Consider the following 24376-nt stretch of genomic DNA (forward strand, 5'->3'; position numbering starts at 1 on the left):
GTAGGTCTTGCAGCCCCTCTTACGTGCCCTCAGAGTCGAGGGTGTGGTTGCTTTATTCTGCTTTAGTTAGCCCCAGCATGATACTTTTGTTTGGCGCATATATATTTTTGACATCTGTTGATGACGTGTGATGGTATGTATGAAAAGGGTCTATAGCACTGACTATTGTGTGAGCTCTGGTACTGCATGGGTCTTCTAAAAATGCAACAAAAATATTTTTTAGCTCCTACACAGTAGGACTACACCTGAAGTAATGTTTTTTTAATATAACATTTATCAAGCTTGTGTGCAGGGCCTAAGAGAAACTGCTTGCGCTTTAGGATCTGTAAGACCAGCACATTCTTACACTTCCAAATACAACTTTTTCATAGAATAGTTGAGTTGTCCGATGATGAAGGCGTAGGTGTCAATGTAATCTCTGTATCAAACGAAGCCAATGAGTTTTTCCAGTAGATTGTTCTGTGAGGGCGGTGTAGTTTAGTAGAAGAGGTAAGAACACACTAGCTTGGACGTCTGGTGTGTTAACCCATGCTTCCCTTGGGACCATGCAGATCAGTTGATCAATCAGCAGAGATCTGGTAGGGGGAAGTTTTGGTCACCTTTTTTATTCTCCCAACTGGTGCTTCAAACACTGCCTTGAATGAAGGAACTATCCTTACGAATTCTAGCATATGTGGGGGTAGCTCTCTCAACTCTGAGAAATGTCCTCCGGGTTCCACAAGTGTCCTTATGAAAAGGTTTCTTTGACAGTTAGTAAAAAATTAAATAGAACAGTTCAGACGTATGAGATGTTGAAGTATTTAATCATGTATTTTACTTCATGTTGTATTCACACGAATATATTCCATTGTATCATCAGAATTCCAATAGTGCACTCAAACCATCCCAATGCATTTCGGCATTCAAATCATGCCTTCATCTGGGGATAAGTTCTGTTGCCAAAGAAGAAAATAATTGTACTCTAGTCGAGCCTAGAATATTCTTTGAAAGAGATTATTAAAGTGAGCAGTAAGGGGAGGGTGTTGTGACTATAAATCTTAAGTGATACGGAGTGATTTGTAACGGTGACTGGTGATATTAAGGGTAACCGAAAATAAGCTGTGCTCTATAAAAATAATATCCTAAACAACGCGCATCAACATGCGTGTTTATTAAGCTCGTTAAAACAAAAGGGTGTGCTGCGTGGCGCGAAACCACGAAGAAAAGTGATTGAAAAGGTGTGGCTCCGAGAAAAACGCATGCATGGCGCTATGGTGTAAATACGAGTAAGCTGATTAAAAAAGTGCAAGCGACCTGCTAGTAACAGAACCCAAATTGTGATGGGCGGCTTACCGTAAGCGTGCGTGGAAGATTCTTGGTCGCGGACAAATCTTAATCTGACCGGGTTCGAGCAAGGTTGTGACCCGGAAGTATATGTAGCGAGGGTGTTACGGGGAAGCGTGGCGATAGTTAAAGGGACAGTGTGTAAAAAATAGAAAAAGGGTAAACACAATGCGAAAACTGCCGAGATACATAGTGAATAAAAGGTGAGATGTGTCAGTATACGAAAAAAGCCGAGTTGTGAGTCGAGGTTAAAAAGCAAACCTGTGAAAAAAATTAAATTAAACAAATGTCGAACGGGTGAATAACATTCTAATCTCTTGTACAAGAAAGGGAAATAATGAATACAGAAAATAATAATGGCTAAATGCAGTGTGGCGGTAATCCAAAAGTGTGCAGGTGAACATGAAGCATAAACAAGAATTTAACCAATAAAATCAAAAAAATCTCTCAATAGAAGTACAATGATGTCAGTGGGATTAAGAGCTGACCACTGTGCGTAATTAGGGAGCTGCTAGCTGAAAATTCAGCATATCAAAGGTAACATAGATATTCCACTCTGTCATTGAGACCCTGTGGTTTCATGCTGCACAATGTGAAAATCCAGTAATTCTCTCTTCTAAGAAGTTCAATGTGGTTGTCTTTGCCTTCTTGTTTACTGATAGTTTCCAAAGCGCAGTATCGTAATTGGCTGATGCCATGTCCTGCTTCCAGAAAGTGCTGTGCAACAGTAGATTTAATTTGTTTAGTTCTTATGTTAGACTTGTGTTCATTGAGTCGTACTTTCAGTTTCCTCTCGGTTTGTCCAACATAAATTTTGCCACATGGACATTTCAACATGTAGACTGCATTGCTGGTATCACATGTCGCTGTTGCTCTAACCTTGATTTTGTTGCCCTTCATCGGATGATTGATAGTATTCCCTTGGATAACACTATTACTGTGATTGCAATTTCTGCACGGGACTGTTCCTTTGAACTCGGTGGTGGTTTGATGGGGCGTTTTCAAGAGTTCTCCTATGTTTTTAGCTCTGGTGTAAGCGAAGGTAGGATGATTGTTAAAGATTTTATTGAAGTCGGGTTCTATCCTTAGAATTTCCCAATGTTTTCTAATGATCTGCTTGAATTTGTTACTGGCTGTAGAGTATTTGGAAACCACGGTAATTGAATCTCTGTTGGATGTTGTGATATTGGACAGTAATTTGCTTCTGGATTTGGTTTCACATCGTTGTTTGGCCTGATCGAGGACGTGGTGTGGGTACCCTCGAGATTTGAATCTCTGTAAAGTGATTTGAACCTCTTTTTGAAAGTGGTCGGTGTCAGAAGTAATCCTTTTAGCCCTGCTAAGTTGACTGTATGGTAAATGGTTTTTCAGGGGTTATGGATGAAAGCTGGAGTAGTGTAGCGTGTTATTCCTGTCGTTTTTTTTTCGGAATAAATTGGTTTTGAATCCTGTGGGAGTGTTAGTGACTTTGACATCGAGGAAAGTTATGGATTCGGTTTGGATTTCATGAGTAAATTGGATGCGCTGATCAATGGTGTTCAATAGAGACAATTGTTGTTGCAAGATGTTGCGTGGGCCCTGCCATATTAAGAAGATGTCATCTATGAATCTTACAAATATTTTCAAGTGATCAGTCCATTCAGTTTTGTTGAGGATATGATCTTCTTCAAATCTATGCATGAAAATATTTGCGTAGGCCGGTGCTGCCGAATTGCCCATGGATGTTCCCGTCATTTGTTGGTACCAATTGTCTTTCCATGTGAAATAGCTGAAAAATGATGTGAATTGTAAGAGTTCCATTAGAAAAAGTTTTAGGTCATTGTCCAGATCTGTTCTCAACAAGCAATATTCAATGGCCTCTATCCCCATGGAGTGCGGGATAGATGTATATAGAGATTATACATCCACAGTGCACAATAGTAGTTGTCTGTGATCTTCTATTTGCACTTGGTTGAGGTTATTGAGAAAGTCTGTTGTGTCTAGAATGAATGTAGGCAGGGAGATGACAATGGGCTGTAAATATTTGTCTAAAAACTTTCCCACAGGATCGTGAATGCTGCCACATGTGGACACAATAGGCCTGCAAGGAGGCGTTTGGAGGTTCTTGTGTATTTTGGGAACGAAAAAGAATTTGGGGCTTTTTGGGTGTTTGGTGGTGAGGTACTTGATGGTTTTATCAGAGATTACATCGTTTTCAAAGGCTGTGTTCAATGTTTTGTCTAGTCTTTCTTTGAATTGAATGGTGGGATTATTTTGCAACTTCAAGTATGTATTGGTGTCCGAGAGGTGAAGAGATGCTTGTTGATCATAGTAGGATGTATTGAGGATTACAATAGCTCCACCCTTGTCTGCCTTCACGCAGGTTATTTTGTTGTTATTGGAGATTGATTTGAGAGTATTGATCTCTTTGGTGGTAAGGTTCTTGTGTTTGGATTGGCGATTGCAATTGAGTTTAGATAAGTCATTTCTGACAAGAGTCTCATAGGTGTCAAGAGTCTTGTGTGAGACTGGTGCTAGGAAGTTACTTTTGGGACGTAGGCCCCTAAGTTGATCTTGCTGCGGGTCAGTAGATGTTTGTATGATGTTTTGAAAAAAATGCTTTAGGCAAAGTTTCCTCACGAGCTTATAAAAAGAAATTTCCAATTCTAGTCTGTTGGTTTGGGCCGTGGGGATGAATGAGGTACCTTTTTATATATACCCCAATCTTATGGTCAATGTCATAATGGCCATACTTTTTCAGATCATTCCCTCACGGTTATAAATCCCTTGGTTACAATAGCTTGCTATATATATGTTGTACGGGTTCGGAAGTGGTGGAGGGAACAGGAAGCGAGTCGGAGACTTGAAATAGGGATTTTAGGGATGGCTTTATTTTAAGATATGCTCTTCGACGTCTGTTAGAATGTCTTAACCGGGCAAACTCGTCCGGTTCCGTCTTTACTTCTAGAGGAAATATAGGTTCCAGGGTGCTTCTGCCATGCCGGGTATGGGGGCCCGCCAGTCCTCTGCTTCTTAGGATGTGGGCGATGGTAACCTCCCGGTTAGCATGTAGAAAAGGGAGAGAAAAGGAGTAATCAGTCTGGGGTACGATACGGTTGCTGTTAAGGGACCGGGTAAGTGAAGGACACCAAGTGCTTTAGTGAGCCACGCCACACGCTCGCTTCCGTGCCTGACTGTGCTCGTGAAGGAAGGGGTTTGTGGAGACTACACACTATATACAGTGACCTCTTTACACATTCGGTTGACCACTACGTGCAACCCAGCCCGCCACTTTGCCCCGTACCTTTGCGAGCCACGCTCCTCCCGCGGGAACGTGGCGGGGGCGAGTCGCCTGTCCGTTGGCCTCCTGGCTTGCAGTCCACAGCTGGGCTCGTCAGGGTTTCCTCCCGGCAACACTCCGTCTCCGATGCAGCAGGTAGTACTCTCACGCTTTCTCCTCCTCGGGAAACGCCGTCCGCTGACTTCTTGGTCGGGCCTCCTTTTGGCTCCGTGACGCACCAAGGGGGTGGAGTCTCGTCCTCCTCAACGTCTGGATTAAAGGGACCGTCTACCTTCTGTGCAGGATTTCCCCAGTCCACGTCATTGTCCGTCCGAGACCAGTTATCCGGCCATGAAGTGGCAGGCTGTTTTGCGGAGACAGAAAGGGGTGTAAGGGGGGAGACATCCGACCACCAGTCCATTTCATCATTATTGTTCACACTGTGACGTCCCGCCCCGTGACATATGTATATAATCTATATATATTTTTTTTGTTTGTTTGTTTTACAGATGAATAAGATCTGCATAGCTATCTGCAACCAGAGCTTTGTGCTTGGAATTAAAACTCAAATTAGGTCCTCTTCGCTTGACTCTTCACCAGGCTGGCAGAGGCTTTTTCTAAGAAATGGTAGTGAATTTCCAACTGGGAATAGCTGGACTCCGAGGAAACTGGTCAGGCGCCTGACGAAATGGTTACTTTTCCATAATCGCTGGACCAAATCCCTCATTTCATTAAATTAAACCATTTTTAAAGTGATTCTCATAACAACAAATGAAAAAAATACTGTTAATACTTGTTGAAACATTGGCTAATAACGAGCTACTCAGAAATGAATAAAAATTTGATTTGACTTATGATTATGACCTGTGTAAGTCTGGCTGAAGCTGCTTAGAACAAGGTCTGAAATCAAAATTAAGGGTCTGAAAATCAAGTGTTGCAGGTGCAGTCTCCCACAAATAACTGTAATATTTTAATTATTAGGAATTTAAGGTCCCTATACAGTACTGTTTTCTTTGAAAGCTACTTCATGGATACACAGCTTGCTGTTGTAAAACAATGCATGTTTTTGACTGTGAAGCTGATTTCAATTCTCTCTCTCTCTTTTTTTTCTCTTTCTCGTTCATCTCTCCAAATAGAGAACAGTAATCTGACAGTAGATGCCTTGAAGCTCCACAATGACATTCAGTCAGGACCTTTGTTCAGGGAGGGGGAAAAAGAAGGCTCCCAGCACCTCATGGAGAATGAGAACAATGTTGCAATTACAGAAAAGTCTGGAGCCACCTTCCTGAGTGGTTTGACTGACTGTACCAATATCACCTTCAACAAAGTACAGCGATACTGGGAGTCCAACTCTGCGGCACACAAAGAAGTAAGCTTTATCTGCAACAAGGAGTTGTTGGATTTTCTGTGAGCCACCTGCTTCAACTTGATTCCCCATGCTCCACATTTTGAGTATGTTGCATTGTTTTTTTGATGCTGTAGTATGAAAGCTGCACCACAGGCGAGGAACATGGTGAATACACCCAAGCAAGCTAGATTGCCCGAGGTTATTCCTCTTACATTTGTAATGTAACTATTGATCCTCTGTTTTAAAGAAGACTCCTTTTAAGGGTTCTAAACGTCTTTTATTGCCCAAATAAAACATTCCCGCATTGTCACTTAAATTGCTGCTCTGGAAAGACATACTGCACACATTCAGTATTTTAAAGATATGGTGTACCATTCAGTCACATCCTAAAATGCCACGTAAGTGTTCCACATTTTTTGCATCACTAGTGGAGTTCTCAGAATTTTAAGCGACTAGTGTGTTGGGGAAAAGCCTGAGAGCAGTGGTCACCGGTGGTAGCAGCTGTTGGAGCAGTGTGGATTGCCTGCATTGTTCTCCACCAGCAGCAGTACACAGACCACACTCGGAGAGTACATATTGTTGCTTACAAAACTATAATCATTAACACTCTGTACCTCAGCAATGAGCACCTGTGATTACTATGCTTTTTGCCTTATGTTAATTAATTGAACCACTCTCCCTAACAGTTGACATATCTTCTGTCCTTGCTTGTGTGTCTTATCCGTTGCTGGAGTAAAGAAGTGGAGAGTGGTGGTAAAAAAAAAAAGTACCATATCAGTGAAAGTACAGTAAAGACTTGATGAGCACTCCTCTAGAGAAACTTGGTGTATGCCTAGCAGAAGGTGCTATGTTTGCATACTGACCATAGGTAGTAAAAATCTTATGTCAGAAAGAACTTATGGCTAGCCACAGATTTAGTGGTCTTTGCTGATCAGCTTGTGAGCTGAAGGGTGAATTTGGCAAATCAAATGTTGTAGAATATATGTCCTGTTGGTCAGAAGCGGAGGAAGGGACGATATGGAGAGAAGGGAGATAAACAGTATGGTGAAGCAGCTGAGGCACCCGACTGGTAAGTTGAACTGATACAAATTCATCTTGTCTAGACTTTACCCATCTTCCTTTGCAAAGAGACAGCATAGGGGTCTGGTAATTTGGGTATTTCACCACACGCAGACATGAAGGTGTTCTACTTCATTATATGTTTTGTTGATTGTTAACCTTATATTTAACTTGTTTCTATTTAAACAACAAATGTTAAAATGTTGTAGTCCAATAATTTTGCTACTTGGTCTAAAAGACCTCTGTGGCAGCCCCTCCGAAACCATGAATGCATTGCTGGGTTAGTTCATGTAAGCAACTAAGAGCTCTACAGAAAGGGTTCACTGAAAGAAAAATCTTAAGAAGAAACAGATAAATTCGAAGACTGTTCACATAGTCCTTATACAAATATATATATATATTATATATATATATATATATATATATATATATATATATATATATATATATATATATATATATATATATTATACTAAATATATATATATATATATACTAAATATAAGAAGAAAGAAAAACAACTCTATATAAAAGTCAATTTTTTGGGTGTGGAATAAAAGCACAGTAGCGATAGTGTCAGGCATATGAAGCTAGAATTGTTGGATCAGACGAAGCAAGTGAAACCTGCTTGAATACCCTTCACCACCCCACCCCCCCTTTTGGATTTAACCATGTAAAAACAGGTGATGATGGCAGCAAGAAATTATGTATGGGTTCTGATTGAACATGTGCTCATGGCCTTAAGAATGGCAATCGACAGCCTAAGGGAAAGGATAAGAAATAGTTAAACTGCTACAAACAAGATTTCTGGTAGCAGGCTTACTCCAGTAAAATTTGTTGGGCACAAGAGAGGAAAAAGCGCACATTTGAAAAGAGCAAGTAAAGTAGTGCAGGTGCTGAAATAAGGTATACTTTTGGATCCAAATGGGATAAGCTCCACTGTAGTTTAAGACAAAGAAAAGTGCAGTAGTATATTATTGGAGTTGAAAAGTTATTACAAATTTGTGATTACAGCAATTACCGAAATGAAAGCATAGATATGTTCGCTCAGATCAACCACAGAACAAGGACCGCTAGTAAAGGAAACACCCACTCAACCGCAACAAACAGCAGCAGCTTGCTTAAGAAGCAGAATGGGGACATATAGTTGAAGCTACCAGAGTGCCACCACGTTGGAGAAATAAAAAATTGTGTGAACCAGTAATGGTCTGACTACCTCAGATCTCAAACTCAGTTTAGGGGTTAGTAAAGCAAAGCTTTCTTATTCCTTTCCAATTATAAGCTCCACAAAGGGTGAGACTCTTTTGTGTGATGGTCTTCACTCACATACTAGAGTGTCTGCATTACATTTATTTTGACTCTGATGTATAGTTGGGACACAAAAAGAAAACACCTTTTCAGAACGTGCAACACAATGTTTGTAATACTAAAATGCATGGAGTGAAAGAAACCCAAGAAACTTAGGGAGTCTTATTGACCATCAGTTGTATGTGGAAGAAGAATCTCCATTGTTAAATGGGATAAAGAAACTCTAACAAGTCAAGTGTTGCAAAGGCCTAGAAAAATCAATAAATTCATTTGGCCATAGTTGTCCCGCAAAAGCAACTGAACACAGAATATCTGCAAGGAGGAGCAGTGATTAGGAACTCTTCTGATTGCCAACTGCCTTAGAACCACATAATGATACTGTGTCCCGCCAAAGTAACTAGCTGATACACAGGCCCTGCAGGGAGCAACTAACCGATGGAGAGGGTTAAAAAAGAATAGTACATGAAAATCCCAAATTTAAAATGTGGATAGTGTGTTGCTTGTTATTGAGCAAATAAAGACAGAAATATTCCAGAACAGGTAATGTTTTGTAATTGTATTAATGTTCCTGAAGTGTTAAAGGGCATTAGCAAACCGGCACCACACTCAGTGGTGTAGAAGTTTATAAAAATCTCTACTTGTGCAAATGACAAGCTGCTTTACAAATCTACATGCCCAATAAAAATCCAGTCGTCCCATTTGATGCCATGCAGTTAGGTTACATGTTATGCCAGTGTTCCCATTCTAGACGTCTGATTATATCCCCTCTGATTTATGACCGTGGTCATGTTCTGTCTGGGTTTGGATACTGGCAAGGGTCAGATGATGCAAGATTTCTGATCATAACGAATGCTGAACATACCAGTGTTCTGTTTCTGTCAAATATGAATGCTCCTGAGGCGTGAGCCGGGAGCTTGTTAATTTTACGAAACTGCCCAATTATTTGCGCTATTTTGCACAGTCTCACATTGCTGCTGTTGGTACGATTTTAAATCATTTTACCGTTTTAATAATTTTCTTGGGTGGGGGGGTAGAGGCTGATTTTAGACGCTCTGAATAGCTGGGAACTCTAGGTGCATTTGCAAAACGCTAGAAAGGAGGGAAACGCGACTAGACACTCACCCGGACGGCCGCCATTTTGAGTGGGCCAAGGTGAGCATTCTAATCTTTTCACCTCCCCTGCACTTTAAAAGTATGGCTGGCGCGTCCGCCCAGCGGGTGTGCCAGCGGCGCGCCTAAGGCAAGCCCGTCTGCGCCTAAGGCAAGCCCGTCTGCGCCGGGCCCGCGCTTAGCGCCAAGACCCCTGCTTGGCGATCCTCAGGAAAGTCGCAACGTCTAACTTATGACCGGAGTACACTAATGAACCTTGGGGGAGGAGGTAGGGCATTGGGATGTTTATGCCTGGGGTTTGATAGGGGTACGCAGGACGCGGGTCAGTTATGCCCTCTCTGCAATAGGACAATCCCGACGATTTTACTTCACTCTGTTCGGTCGATTGCTAATTTAAATAAAGCGATAGCTGAGGCTACAACGAAGGATGTAAGATGCCCCCTGCTTATCGCCAGATCCCTGATCAAACACAGCGTGGAGCTCGCTGAACTGATACAGGACAAGGAAGAAAAAATCGCTTTTGTTACTGAATACTGGACAGATGCGGCTTCTGGGCCGGATATGATCAAGGCCACTCCTCCAAACTATCTCGGTTATGTTCAGGATAGACCCGTAAAGAGAGGTGGCGGCCTGGCGATTCTATACCACAACTCTATTATGTGAAGCCTTGGCTTTTAACCTTATCCTGTCCAATCATCAATCCTTGAGGGGTTGTTTACTTTACAGGCCGGAACTAAGACCGCATTTTTAGCTGCACTGGGCAATATTTTAGAGGAGGCCTTATGTGCAAAGACCTTTACAGTCCTAGGGGATTTTAATTTTCACCTAGAAAACAGCCTTGACCCGGACACACTAGATCTCTTGGAGACGATGAACGGAGTCAAGTTAAAACAGCTGGTGGTAGGCCCTACACACAATGCAGGCCATACCCTGGATGGAATATTCACCAATCATCCGGACCTAGAAGTGTCTTCAATCTGTCCAGTTACCTGGTCTGACCATGCTGCAGTGTGCTTAAACATCCCAACTGCTAAACCCCGTCGCCGGGTCAGAAAACCAACTAGGACCAGCAGGGCTTGGAATAAGATAGAGGGAACCTCCCTCGAAGACCTTTTGGTATCCTCTATGGTGACACTCCCATCAGGTGTGGACCTAGCGGCTGCAACTTACTCTAATTGGGTGGACCACGCGTGTACGACCCAAGCGCCACCCAAAAGCTGCCATCCCACCTGCGCGACTCCATCGGCCCCCTGTTTCTCAGAGGATCTCAGAGAGCATAAGATCATCTGTAAGAAACTGGAACGGGTGTGGCGAAAAAACTATTATGAGGCAGACAAAAGGAGACTCGAATCCGGACTGGCAGTATATAAAGATTTGATAGGGAAGGCAAAGTTATTTTACCAATCGCATTAAGGGTGCCAGGAACTCGCCCAAGGAGCTATTTCACGCTGTTTCGAGTCTGGCTGCCCCCAAGCCAGACACCGCGCCGCCCAGTCGGGAATTGTGTGAGGGCCTAGCAAAGTTCTTTTAAAATGAAGTGGAAACTATTTTTAACTCCCTGGACGGTCCAGTCAGGGCCAATCTGCCATTTGCCAGGCCAGAGGTCGCGATGGCCAGTGTACAGCAGGGTAGGTTCCTGACCTTCTCCCCGGTAAGTGAGGAGGAGATAAAGAAACGGTTGCTTGGCATAAAACTGGCTCTCCTAGAGACCCTCAAAGCTAGCGGCGGCTCCAATAGGTACCACTTTACCTAAATTGTTTAACAACATGTTTCAGGCTGGTGAATTTCCATCCAGCTGTAAACAGGCCTCGTTCCTACCGTTGTTAAAAAAAAAAAAACAACTTGGACATCTATTGTCCCATCGCCAGGCTACCGTTACCGGCTAAGTTATTCGAGGGAATCATGAATAGGCAGCGTAGCGCATTTTTAGGGGCCACACAACCCTTGATCTATCACAACATGGTTTTAGAGCATGTCACAGCACGGAATCTGCCTTAATCAAATCTTCCGAGGAGATTAGGAAAGTGATGGATGTAGGAGGAAAAGCAGCCGTGATCCTGCTAGATTTGTCAGCAGCCTTCGATACGGTCCACCATACGATCCTGGTGGACCGTTTGGAGGCCTGCGGGATTCAGGGGAAAGCTCGTAAGATCCTGAAAGCCTTCCTCTCTAACAGGAGCCAGGTGGTGGCTTTGGGAGAGTTCGAGTCCAAACCATTCGAGCTTCCCTGTGGGGTTCCCCAGGGATCATCCCTGAGTCCCACCCTGTTCAATGTGTATGTTTCCTCTTTGGCCCCAGTTATTCGATCCCATGGGTTCGAGCTAACATCATACGCAGATGACACACAGATTTTGGTGTCACTTCTACCAGGGAGAGAGGAAGGCATAGCCAGCAAATTCAAAGAGTGCATGCTAGCAGTCAGTGACTGGATGGCCAAGAACTGTTTAAAACTTAACTCTGCTAAAACCGCAGTTCTACTTTTTGGATCCAGAGAGAACTTCTGGAGTCCAAAATGGTGGCCGGAAGAGATGGGTGTACCTCCCTCCCCAGTCAGGAAGGTTAAGAACCTAGGGGTTCTGATGGACGACAAACTTACCTTCAGGCCCCAAGTCAATGCAATGTCATCAGCCATTCATTTCACACTGAAAATAACACGTAAGATTCTGCCCTATTTACCCGATGAGTATAGGAAATCAGTGGAGACTGCTTTGGTCCTGTTTCGCCTTGATTATTGTAACAGATTACTGCTCAATGCCCAACAGGGGCTCCTTAACAAACTACAAGCCTTGCAAAATGCAGCGGCTCGTCTTATCACAGGCATACCTAAGTTTGCCTCCGTGTCCCAGGCTTTGGTGAAGCTGCACTGGCTCCCAGTGCGGAAACCGATTGCCTTTAAAGCCTTGTGCACAGTATTCAAGGCCCTTCGGGGGTTGGGCCCGCCATGTCTAGCCCAGTATTTTTAATGGTATTGGCCGGGTAGACTTCTTAGGTCATCCGATCAAGGGCTGATCGTGATCCCTCGAACAAGGAAAACACGGTGGGGAGGCAGAAGCTTTACCCTGGGGGCTGCGAGGGCTTGGAATGCTCTTCCTTTGGCCCTGAGACAGATCACAGAGCTAATGACATTCCGAAAACTCTTGAAAACATGGCTTTTCGTTCACTAAGCTCAGGCTAGGCTAGGGGAGCATTCATTCAGCGCCAGTACACCGTTTGGTAGCAGTGCGCTTTATAAATGTCATAAATAAATATGACTAGATGCAGATTGTTGATCACTGTGGTGCCCTCAATCTGCCACGATTTTTTTTTTCTTTCATTTTTTTTAAGCCAGAGTTCTGATTACCACGAGCTCTGGTTATACCATTCTTCTAACTATTTATTATAAGTGCGTTCTAGAAAGTGGCCATTTGAAGTCGCAAGACCACTTGTTTGGAGATTTATTTTCAATATCAATTAAACCCAATCTTGCTTTTGCTCTTCTACATGTACTGGTTTCATTTTTCAATTATTTGTACATGTTTTGAATTGGAATCCCTGCCCGTGATGCAAGCTGAGCTTACAGCGCAATGCATTGACTTAGAGTACCCACCCTAATGGTGACCGTATTGTAGTAGTGAATCATTTGTATAGTTTTGAACATTGGATGCATATCTCGCCATAGCAGCAGGACAAGCTGCTTTCCTACAACCATATTGGAAACAGTTAATTTAAAGCCAATGGGTTTGAATTGCCGTGCTTTGTGTCTATTTGTTTGGTGATCAAAATAACTTTATGTTCTTGACTTGTTGTTACCATGTCTTAAAAATATACATAGAGTAGACTTTGGCTCCACCCAAACCAGTATTTCTATGTCACGTCATTCTGTTGGGCGTTGTATGTTTCATTCCTCCTCCTTTAGGGTATTTGCATTGTAATGTACAAATTACTATTTTTCCTCTCAAAGTACACTAAATCTTCACAAATGTAATTCTTGTCTTATGGTTGCATCGTATAAAACAAAGAATGTAACATGATATATATTTTTACTGCTGCAGACTCTTTTTTTTTTTTTTTTTTTTTTTTTTTAAAACCTTTATTAACAAATGCACAATACACAGCGTCTGCCTACAACCCCGCAGGGCCGGCCGCTATGACAAAAACTGGCTGAGCAAAAAGTGCAATACGAGGCAGTACGTTGCTGAAGCAATCTTTCCCATCAACATTATCGGCAAGAGCGTAATACCATACAAATAGGATAAGAAAGGTTTAATTTTATGTTTTTGTCGAAATGAACACAAACAAACAAACACATGGTATCATAGTGGCAAGGGTTGCTGGAGGTGGGAGGGGGGGAACGGATGTAGGAGAAAAAACGAGGGTGAGGGGGGGGTGGCGCGCATAAGAGAGCAAAGCATGTGGTAAGTAGAGGAGAGGAACGTAAATCACGGAGAGGAGGGGAGAGGGACTTCGTAGTCAAGTGGAGGAGAACAGATGTCTCCACGGTAAGTATTCCAGGGAGCCCAAACTCTGGACCACTTCCCTGGGCGCCCCCGGGCTTCATATACCGTCTTCTCTCGAAACATGGACCAGTCCATGTTCTCTTTCCAGGCACTGAGCACTGGCGATCTCGGGGAGCCCCAGAGCTGTGCGATATCCCTCTTCGCAATCATATTGCCTAGGGTGACCCAAAGTGTCTGGGCAGCAGTGCAGTCAGTCGGTTCCCACACATTCAACAGACAACGACGCGCCTCAGGAAGCAATGGGACCCCCGTGACACGACTCATAACATCATGCACCCTCGACCAATACGCTACAATCACTGGACATTCCCACAAAACATGAAGAAAAGTACCATCCATCCCACACCCACGCTTACAGCGTCCGTCAGCAACCAGACCCATTCGCACCAGACGCGTTCCAGTAAGATACACGCGATGAAGGATTTTCAATTGAACAAAGCGAAGTCGTGCCGGAATAGCCACCTCCTTAGGGGAGGACACAGCGGACTGCCAGTCCTCGTCGTCCAATTCAAGTCCGTCAGCAGTCCAGGCAGCCCGGAGCTTCTCGAGCTGGTCAGCTCTGTTATGAATGAGCTTCTTATAAATTAAGGAGATGGTACTGTCTGGGACATGGCCATCTAGAACTCGATCCTCCAGAGGGGAGGACTGCGGAACGTCCGTACCGGAGGGGAAGACCGAAGACAAGGCATGTCTCACCTGCATATACCGGAAGTGCTCCCTATCATCGAGCCGGTATTCCAGCTTTAGTGATTCAAAGGACTTAACCGCGCCACGTGTCCAAAGGTCTCCCACAGTACTAATCCCGATCATGTCCCATTTCTCAAACCCTTTCGTCTTCCACAGGTTGCCCAGTCGCTCCGAGTCATACAGTGGCGTCATACGTGTCAGTCTACCACCCCAGCCCGTGGCCACCGTAGCATCGCGCCATGCCCGCACTGCACATTTCATTGGGCCCGTAAGGAGTCGAAAGGGTGCCTTAGAGTATAGCGCCCTATTAAAGTTGCCGCCGGGCAACAGTAGTTTATCTAAAGCAAAGGCAGGGGCTGGCTCCGGAGAATATGTCGCATGGTTGATGGCGCTCAGGTGTGAGGCCCAGTAGTACCGTCTAATATCCGGCAGCGCAATACCTCCGTCGTACCAGGAGAGCGTGAGCTTAGATAAGGCAATGCGGGCTCGGCCATCCCAGATAAGTTGCCGCTGTAAACTTTCGACTTCATGGAAATAGCGGGCAGGAACGGGGTCAAAGAAATTTTGCAGGGCATAGAGGAAGCGGGGAAGCGACATCATCTTAAAGAGCGCCGCCCGGCCCAATGGAGATAAGGGCAGATCGCGCCATCGCCGAACATCCTGCTTCAGTCTGCGGAGCGGAGCATACAAGTTCCGCTCATAGCGGACCGAGGAGATCATGGATACATGGACCCCCAGATACTTAAAACCGTCAGTCGCTACAAGAATGGGAAACCTACGGGGGAGAGGCGGTAGAGTACCAGCTATGGCGTAGACACAGGACTTGGTCCAGTTAATGACCAGTCCCGAGTTCTTACCGAAGGACGTGAGGACGTCGAAGAGGACATTGAGTGACTTCTGAGGGGAAGTAAGATAAAGGAGGATGTCATCCGCATACAAGGAGACACGATCCTCGAGGTCAGGGGACCATCGGATCCCTTTGATCGAGGGTTCCCACCGGAGCCACGCGGCAAGAGGTTCGAGTGCCAAAGCGAACAAAAGCGGAGAAAGGGGACATCCTTGTCGTGTGCCGCGGCCCAAAGGAAAGGGGTCTGAGCACCTCCCATTCACAGCAACCTGAGCTAGCGGCTGTTCATAAAGAAGCTTGACCCATGCGATGAAGTTGGGGCCAAAGCCAAATTTGGCGAGGGCTGCCCATAGGTAGGGCCATTCAATGGTGTCAAATGCCATCGTGGCGTCAAGGGAGGCGATCACTGCTGGCTCGGCGAGAATAGAAGCTCTCGCGAGGACACTGTGGAGCCTACGCAAATTAAGAGCAGTGTTCCTGTGAGGGATGAAACCGGATTGATCCGGATGGATCAAATCACAAATGACCGCAAGCATCCGATTGGCCAGCACCTTAGCAAGGATTTTGGGTTCCGCATTAAGGAGGGAGATGGGGCGGTACGAGGCACAACGGTCACGAGGTTTGCCATCCTTATAAATGACCACTATGGTAGCAAGGCGCTGCTCAAGGGGGAGGCATCCAGCCTCAACCGCCTCGAGAAACATGTGACGCAGGTGGGCGGCCATCTTGTCGGGACAAAGTTTGTAGAGTTCAATGGGGAGTCCGTTAGGGCCCATTGCCTTACCCGAGCGAAGGGAACGGATTGCGAGGGCAATCTCGTCGACAGTAAAGGGGGCTTCCAAAGCGAGGCAGTCCGCCTCAGACACAGTAGGCAGAGCAATGTCACGCAGGAGGAACCTGGAGTCGGCCTCATCTCGATCACTAACAGGCGTATAAACCATACGAAAGTGGTCAACAAAGCACTCAACAACCTCACCCGGATCCGAGACAGTCACACCAGAGTCACGAACAATGGAGGGAACAACACGACTCGCACGCTCAGTCTTGTCCAGCCACGCAAGAAGCTTGCTAGCCTTGTCATCCACATCATACAGTCGACCAAGTTGATTTGACCGCATCAATTTAGCAGCATCCATGACACAGGCCTTATAATCTGCTTGTTTCAATTCCAATTCATGCAACAGTGCAGGCGTGTCATTCCCACCCAACTCACTTTCAAGCGCAGTGATTTCAGTTTCAAGAGCCACAACAGCCTCCCTCTTGACCCTACGCTCAGTGGCAATGAGTGACAGGGCGGAACCCCGAATAACCGTCTTGAAGGCCTCCCAGAGAACAGTGGGGGAAGTGACAGAGCCCAGATTCTCAGAAAAATAGTAATCTATTGCCTTAATCAGGTCTGAACGGAGCCGGGGGTTTTTAAGATGCCAGGGAGGGAGTGGGGGAACTCTGTTACCATGCAAACCACCCACAGAAATCGTGATCAGCAGGGGGGAGTGGTCCGAGATACCCCGGGGGAGATGTCGAATCTCACGAACAGTGGACAAAGTGGAGGCTAACATAAGAAAGTAATCAATACGGGAGAGGCTGCCGTGCGCGCCAGAGTGAAAAGTATATTGTTGGAGCGCGGGATGTAATGAGCGCCAGACATCTACTAAGCCAAAGGTGTCAGCCATTTCACTGAGCCACATCTGGGACTGTGGCAATACTCTAGGGGGTAGTCGGTCGCAGTCGCCGGACATGACAGAATTGAAGTCCCCGCCCAAGACCAACAAGCCGTCTGGCAGCCCAAGAAGAGTCCTGCCTAAATCAGCATAAGTGGTAGCCTGCAGTCCCGGGGGGATATAGACAACAACAAACACGACCTGTTTACCCTCCCACCTCCCCGAAACAGCAGCATACCGCCCACGCCCATCAAGGATAACATCATCAATAGCAAGAGCAAGGGAAGACTTTACCATAATACCCACACCCCGGGAACCCGAGGTGAAACCCGCATGTGCAACCAGTCGATAACCCCGGCGGTCTAGGGCCTTGCAAGCATTACCAATCAAGTGGGTCTCCTGAAGGAACACAACATCAGGGGCGTGGCGCCTCAAAAATTGCAGTACAATGCCCCGCTTAATCCTGTCACCCAAACCATTTACGTTCCAAGAAAGAATCCGCATTTCACCCCCCCCCATTACGGCAAAAACATTCCACACCCACCCCCCAGCAGAACCCACTATAAACAATCATTGCAAGATATGAAATACCATGAAACAAAGAACAGAACAAATTGAACGAGACACAAACCAGTCCCCAAACACCGACCCCAGAACCCAAACCCGTTACAACACCCCCCTCCCTGCACCCCTGCTGACTAAAAAGCCACCCCCAACTGCAGTGTGCCTGTCGCCCCATACTTCTACACAAAGAACCCCCCGAGGAGGAAGGGAGAAATCACCCGTTACCACACCGCCACGGGCAGAGTCATTAGGGAATAAGTCAATATGTATAGTACGTTGCATAGTCTCAATCGGAACCTCCAGGGCATCTGTTACTCCTGGGTCGCTGCACCACCTTCCGCACCACCAGGGCCTCCGCTCCCAAAGTCATCTGCCGGCAACGAGTCCAACCAGTCGGCCGCACGTTCAGGTTGATCAAAGAAATAGGCTCGTTCCCGATATTCAATCCGGAGCCGGGCCGGAAACAGCATGGCATATTTCAGTCCCCGGTCCCTTAGGCGACGCTTCACTCCGAGGAAACCTGACCTTTGCCGCTGCACTTGAGGAGTGAAGTCGGGATATATGGAGACAGAGTTATTGTCATACTTCAGGGGACCATGTTTACGGGCGGCCTGGAGGATAGCATCCCTGTCCCGGTAATGAAAAAGCTTGGCGATGATAGGCCTCGGCGGGTTCCCCGGCTTCACTTGACCTCCGGGGAAACGATAGGCGCGCTCCACGGCAAAGAACTTACTAAGTCCTGCCGGAGCCAGTTGGGCGACTATTAGTTCCTCGACCAGAAGATCGGTCGCTACCGAACCATCGCCTTCCGGAACTCCGACAAGGCGTATGTTGTTCCGCCTGGCCCTGTTATCATAGTCCTCCATCCGCTTGAGCAGTAAGTCGTGCGATGCGCGCAGATTGCCAATTTCGGATTGCGCCTCAGCCATGTCGTTCACCAGGCTCGACGTTTTAAGATCCAGTGCCTTCACCCGCTCATTTGTTTTGGCCAGGTCGGCTCGAATTAGAGTTACATCCACCGCCACCGTGTCTATTTTGGTCACTACGGCCTCAAATTGTTGGCCCATGTCGGCCTTGAGTCCAGTGATGGCAGCCATTAGGTCTTGGAGCGACACTTCCGACGTAGACGATGTGTCCGTTTGAAGTCCTTCAGCACCCATGCATACGGCCCCGGGGGAGCCTCTCGGCTGGGTATAGCGTTCGATCATGTTCGTCTGGATCGATCCCCCCCGGGTCGCAGCCTTCCGGCGTCTTTCGGCCTCCACTTTCGTCGCCATCTCGCATTCAGAGTTGACCGGTTAGCCAGAGGAGGTGATGAGCAGTTAGAAAAGTCTCGAAACTCCGATGCGCCAGTGAGACAGAGGTGTAGCGGCCTCCTTGCCAGTCCAACGGAGGATCATGCAGATCAAGAGGGCAGCAGGCGAGGCAGAGTAGGAGGAGACAGGAACAAAGGGAAAGAAACCGAAAGTGAAAGCAATACACCTCCGGCGGGCCAGATGCCAGGCAGCCGTTGTTGTTCAATTACAGGTCGGCCACAGTGGGCAGCCAAGTCCCCGGTCGCGCCCGCGGGCAGGCCAGAAAGTTCCAAGTTGCAGAAAAATGGTCCCCAAGTTCCGATTTCGACCAGAAAAGGATCAGTAGCATCAGCGATGATAGCGCTGCAAAAGCCCGTCAAAATGACCAGGATAGGTAAAGGATAGATAAAGGAGGACGGTGCGGGTCTCGGGAGCTCTCTGCTCACGCGACCATCTTGGATGCCCGCGTAGCTCCTCCTTCTGCAGACTCTTTTTTAATAACTTTAGTTAAGTCTCCAAATGAAATATAGACCTATTGGTGTTGTCAGTACTTGTTTAGTTCTTTTGGGGCATCTCCCAGTAACAACTCTTTCCAGATTGAGTAGTTATAGAGTCCTGGCTATCTAGCCTGCACGTATCAAAAACTGACGTTTGAAAAGTCTAAATAGAGTAAAGCAGCAGCACTTGACAGTATGCCTGATGAATTGCATTCATGAGGCCTTGATGACGTTTTCACATTACAAGGAGGGCTCTACACCTGACAGCTGGGTGAAGGCATTGAGTCCCCTTATTTGCAAAAGCTAATAGTTAATTTCCACTCTTAAAACGGATGCCAAGTTGTTTGCTAAATTTGTGTCTGCTAGGCTGAAATCAGGTCTTCCTGCCCAAGTACATGTGAATCAGAAGGGCTTTTTTCCTTGAGAGAAATGTTAAATCAAACTCTATTTGAATGGACACTACTGATAGTCTTGCAAAAAATAAATTCTCTTCCACTGACAGCTTTAAAGCTGCCAAAGCCTTTGATGGATTTAACTGGTCCTATTTGTGCCAGGTATTGATACAATTTGGGCTAGGTAGAAATGTAAACAGAGGCTGCTATCTGTACCCTGCATTATTCAATCTTTATGTCAAACAATTTGTACACTGAATAGAACTGATTGATAATTGGAGAAGAAAGGGGACACTATTCAAGCCATATTGCTGCTCTAAGACAGTATTTCATTTGTATTTCAGCCAATGTTCGAACCAATTTGGACAGATGTCCGGTTACTCGCCAAATGGTTACACATCTTGTTGGACTGCTACCAGTCCCCTCAGCACTCTCTTTGAGAGATCATGTTACCTCCAATGTAGATGAACTGTCAAATGTTTACTTGAGAGGAACTGTTTTTTTTAAACACACTTTATTGGCATTTATTATCAGTCTGTTCATCCACATATCCTGATACAAAAATATTCTGGCCTTTGTTGTTGGCAATATATCCCCCAACCCATCCTGCATTCCTCTCTTTTCTCATTTTCTGAGGGAATAGTGTTGCTCCGCTGTGATGGTAAATTATATTACCCTCCCAACCGGGATCCCTCTCTCATCCTGCCTTGGTAGCTAGGGATGCTCCTGTTGTGGTGGTCTCTCAGCGGTAGAAGCATCAGACTTCCGTCCGTCTCGCTGCATGTCGCCCAACTAAATAGAAACTTTTATTAATGTTAGGGCCATGCTTACTTACATACTGTTTGGATGCCAGTATCAGTTCCCATTTTTGAAGAAGAGAAAAAAGAGAACCTAAAGATTTCTAAAGAAAAAAATATTTTAAAGTAGGTCCAGGTGGAATCTAGTGTAAACGGCCTAGTTTTGGAAATTTCACATTACACTAGTTACACCTGATTTTACACCACATTACCTAATTCTGTGCCATTCTCTGTAAAATATTACTATGAGCGCACAGGAATAATGTGATCAGCCAAACTGCGAGCTCGTGTTTCTCACTCTACTTGTGTTTTGTGCTCTCATTTTAAGCTGTGAAATGTGTCCCTTCGTCAAACATTGACACAAGTATGCATTTTGTGCTAAAATATGACTAAATGAGAGATTTTATTTTAGGTAAATCCACACAATTTTGCATGCTTTTCTAAAATTTCATGTAAGTATGCAAAAGCAAATTACATAAATTTTGCACACCCATACTTAAGACATTGAAAGAGGTTTCAGACCACACATGACTCTTTGGCTCAAGTCTTTGTTATGTAAACTTTTTAAAAGCATTATTCCTTCAGTTGACCAAGCAATTTTAGTAATTTGGTACCGCTTTAAAAACGTAACTGTGCAAGGTTTTCCTGTTGGGTTATTTATATTCTCTCTTTCTTTTTAGATATGTGCAGTGCTTGCCGCTGTAACTGAAGTCATTCGATCTCAGGGAGGCACAGAGAGTGAGACCGAGTACTTTGCTGCATTGGTGAGTACTCTGTGAGGCTTTGAAAAATGATTTAGAAGAATTTGTAAGCTAATCAGTGTCGTGAGAGTTTATATATTTTGCTGTTGGTGCAGCAGTAATTGGAGGGGGGACAAGTATTGAGCTGATTGGCTTAGGACAGTCCCAGAACAACTTGATTTCTTCAGTCTCTTGTAACCTAATAGTAACGTACTTTGGATACTTGACATGATAAGCAGTGTATATTAAATTGATTTGTAGAATTTTTATAATTTAGCTTTATACATGGGTATATCTGACTTTATATGAATTACGTTTTCTGTGTCACTTGTATATTCGGAGGTATGGTCCTCTGAATTGATATATGGCATTGAAAAGAGATATCTGTCAAGCCAGATGAAAGTTGTATATAGTAATGTTGTTAAACCACACCCTATGGAAAGGAAAACTTGTTTATACTTTAAAAGGAAATGAAAACGGACATTGCAGTCTCTCAAAGGATACACTTAATTGATGAGGTAGCATGAAAGGTGAACATGTATGTTGTATGGAAAAAACACATCTGGTATCTGTAAAACTAGAGGACTGAATATTAAAATTAAAAACAAAAGTGAGGGTAAACCGTGTGTATGAGAAAAGATGGTATGGAAAGAAGGATACTAACCAGACCATTAGTAGAGGATGAGTTTACAGTTTTATCTATTTATTTACTAAGCATTGCAACTTTGGTAGCAATTGATGGGGCATCTCTAGAGATAGTTGGTGCAGAAATAATGGTGTAAAGAATCTACATGTACCTGCAAGAATTAGCTCCAGTCCTTGATACTGCTTGGCTAGAAATGTATCAACATACCGCATACCCCAAAATACAAAATGACTCTGGAATCGGTCAATCTGTATTTGTATTTATTGGATTTGTGGAGATGGTGTATCGGAATGGATGGGATTGCTAATTTGTTACTCAAAGTGATTATTTGTTTGAAAACTGTCTTGTGGATCATATAACTAACTCACAAATTGAAATAATTCTCATTTCTGATAATGCCCCATGGTGAATAACGTTAGACCTTAATTTTTCCAGCGCTGAGAAATGTATTCTTGAATGTTAATCCCTATATTTAGCCCATTAAGATATGGATTGAAGTGGTCAGAAATAAAATTAAGAACGTGTGGAAGGAAAATGTAAACGATGTGGAAGATCCCCATTTGGATAGGCTGTGTGTTAATGCCATGATCAGAGTATCTTACTCTGCATGTAAGAGTTTTAGTTGAGCACAAAAGATTACCTAAAAACACGGTACCTTGCAGACTGTTTGAGCCTTCGCCACTTAGGACACTTGAAATTAACACTTTCCCTGCCCTATTCAATTGCATATACATCATAAAATGCTGTATCCTGTATACCATTTTAATGGGCATATATCCCCGCCCTAGCCTTGTGCCCCAAATATTAAAGAAGTTCCTTTGTATTGTTTGCAAGCAGTCGGTACACAGGTTATAAACATGTTTGGCATTAATATGCATTAACACCCAATAGTGAAAGGTTTAATATTGGTTTAATTTAGTGTATCTTTTTCGTACCATGGTGGGTTAATTTGGATTTTCTGATGATATTTTGTGACCCCCTGTGAAATGTGATGGGACGTGTATTTTGGGAAAAGGTTCAGACATTGCTTTCATGTGTGTGTACTTTGAAGAGTTTTAGCCAACATACTCGTTTTAGGTTAGATTGTCATAGGTAGAGAGACAGGCATGAGTGTGGTCTTTATTTTTAGGTTTGGCTATGGAGAGCTTTAGTGGGTGGGCACCATTCATGTTGGCAAAACAAAGATAACCGAACACAAAGAGTATAAGATACTAAAATGGGCATTAAGACTGCACTCCTCAGTGATAGTCTTTGATTATTTAAGCCCCTTTACTCAATTGGTCAGATTTTGTCATCAACCCACTACATTTCACGTAGGTGTTTTTGCACTTGCAGCTAAAATTGGTAATGGTGTAAAAGTAGTCCAGTCTATTTGTTTTTTAATTTAGCTTTAGCATCTGTTTTATTTATTTTTTGAAAGCCGATCATTTATTTTGTAATGCTGCCATTTGTTTTCATCAATTGGCTTCAGACCGAGACTAATTCTTCCCTATGTTTATTGGAATTCTTTGACCTGAATCATAGCTACAAAAGTTTCACTTCTGAAGTTGAGGTAAGATAGATATATGATGAAATTACAGGAGATTATTACAGTATCACCGACAATGGCATTTTTAATATTTTTGGACTGACTTCCAAATATACACCAAGACAAATATAAATCTACATTCCGTATGCTGTGGAAAACAATCCTGTATTTTAAGGTATTTCTACCCAAAGAGAAAATTGCTTGTCTATACGGTTTTCTAATTTCCTTGTATGTATGTAAGTGCGTGTGTATGAAATAGTTTATTACTTCCACCTGCAATACATGCACTTTATGGCCACAAACTAGTTGCTGTGTTTATTTCTCACAGCACACCAAGCCATTGGGTCTTCATTATAACTGAATATGCAAGCTAGACAAGATAGGCTGCCCTTGCGATACACCCTGCACTTTGGCGTTCCTGGGCCACACTGTATTATGGAGGCCTCGACCCCAATACTCCAGCATGACTCATCTACTTTGTCACTGCTAACATTTTCGCCGAAGACTCCATATAGATTAAACTCCATTATTAAGCTTTGCTAATTGATCTGGCTGTGGAACGTAAATCAAATTATAAGCCGTAGGTTGCAAGAATGGTTTTGATAAAGTCCAAGCGTTGAACATCTAGGGCCTGCTACCCATGTGTTGGTTAAGTGGTCTAAAGCAAAGATTTAATTGTGAGCGTGTTGAGCTGAAAATTGAGGTGGGGGATACAGCACAAGAAAAGTCTTTTTTTTTTTTTTCTTCCAAGAATGGCAGCAACAAAAAACATTGCTGTGCTAAGATCACCCTCTTCCCAGCTGTAAGAAAACCAAAAAA

At 44.3% G+C, this 24376-nt stretch overlaps 1 protein-coding gene across 1 annotated transcript in view; it reads left to right on the forward strand.

The window, feature by feature from the left end:
- Nucleotides 1-24376, forward strand: part of RRP12 (ribosomal RNA processing 12 homolog) — a 438408-nt gene that overhangs the window by 11800 nt on the left and 402232 nt on the right. Inside the window, exons 2-3 of the mRNA XM_086922631.1 lie at nt 5719-5951; nt 21324-21407. Of these exons, the coding sequence (XP_086778757.1) occupies nt 5719-5951; nt 21324-21407 (317 nt within the window). The remainder of the gene's footprint in view (nt 1-5718; nt 5952-21323; nt 21408-24376) is intronic.

Source organism: Lissotriton vulgaris, chromosome 5, assembly GCF_964263255.1.
Source record: "Lissotriton vulgaris chromosome 5, aLisVul1.2, whole genome shotgun sequence".
Classification (NCBI taxonomy): Eukaryota; Metazoa; Chordata; class Amphibia; order Caudata; family Salamandridae; genus Lissotriton; species Lissotriton vulgaris.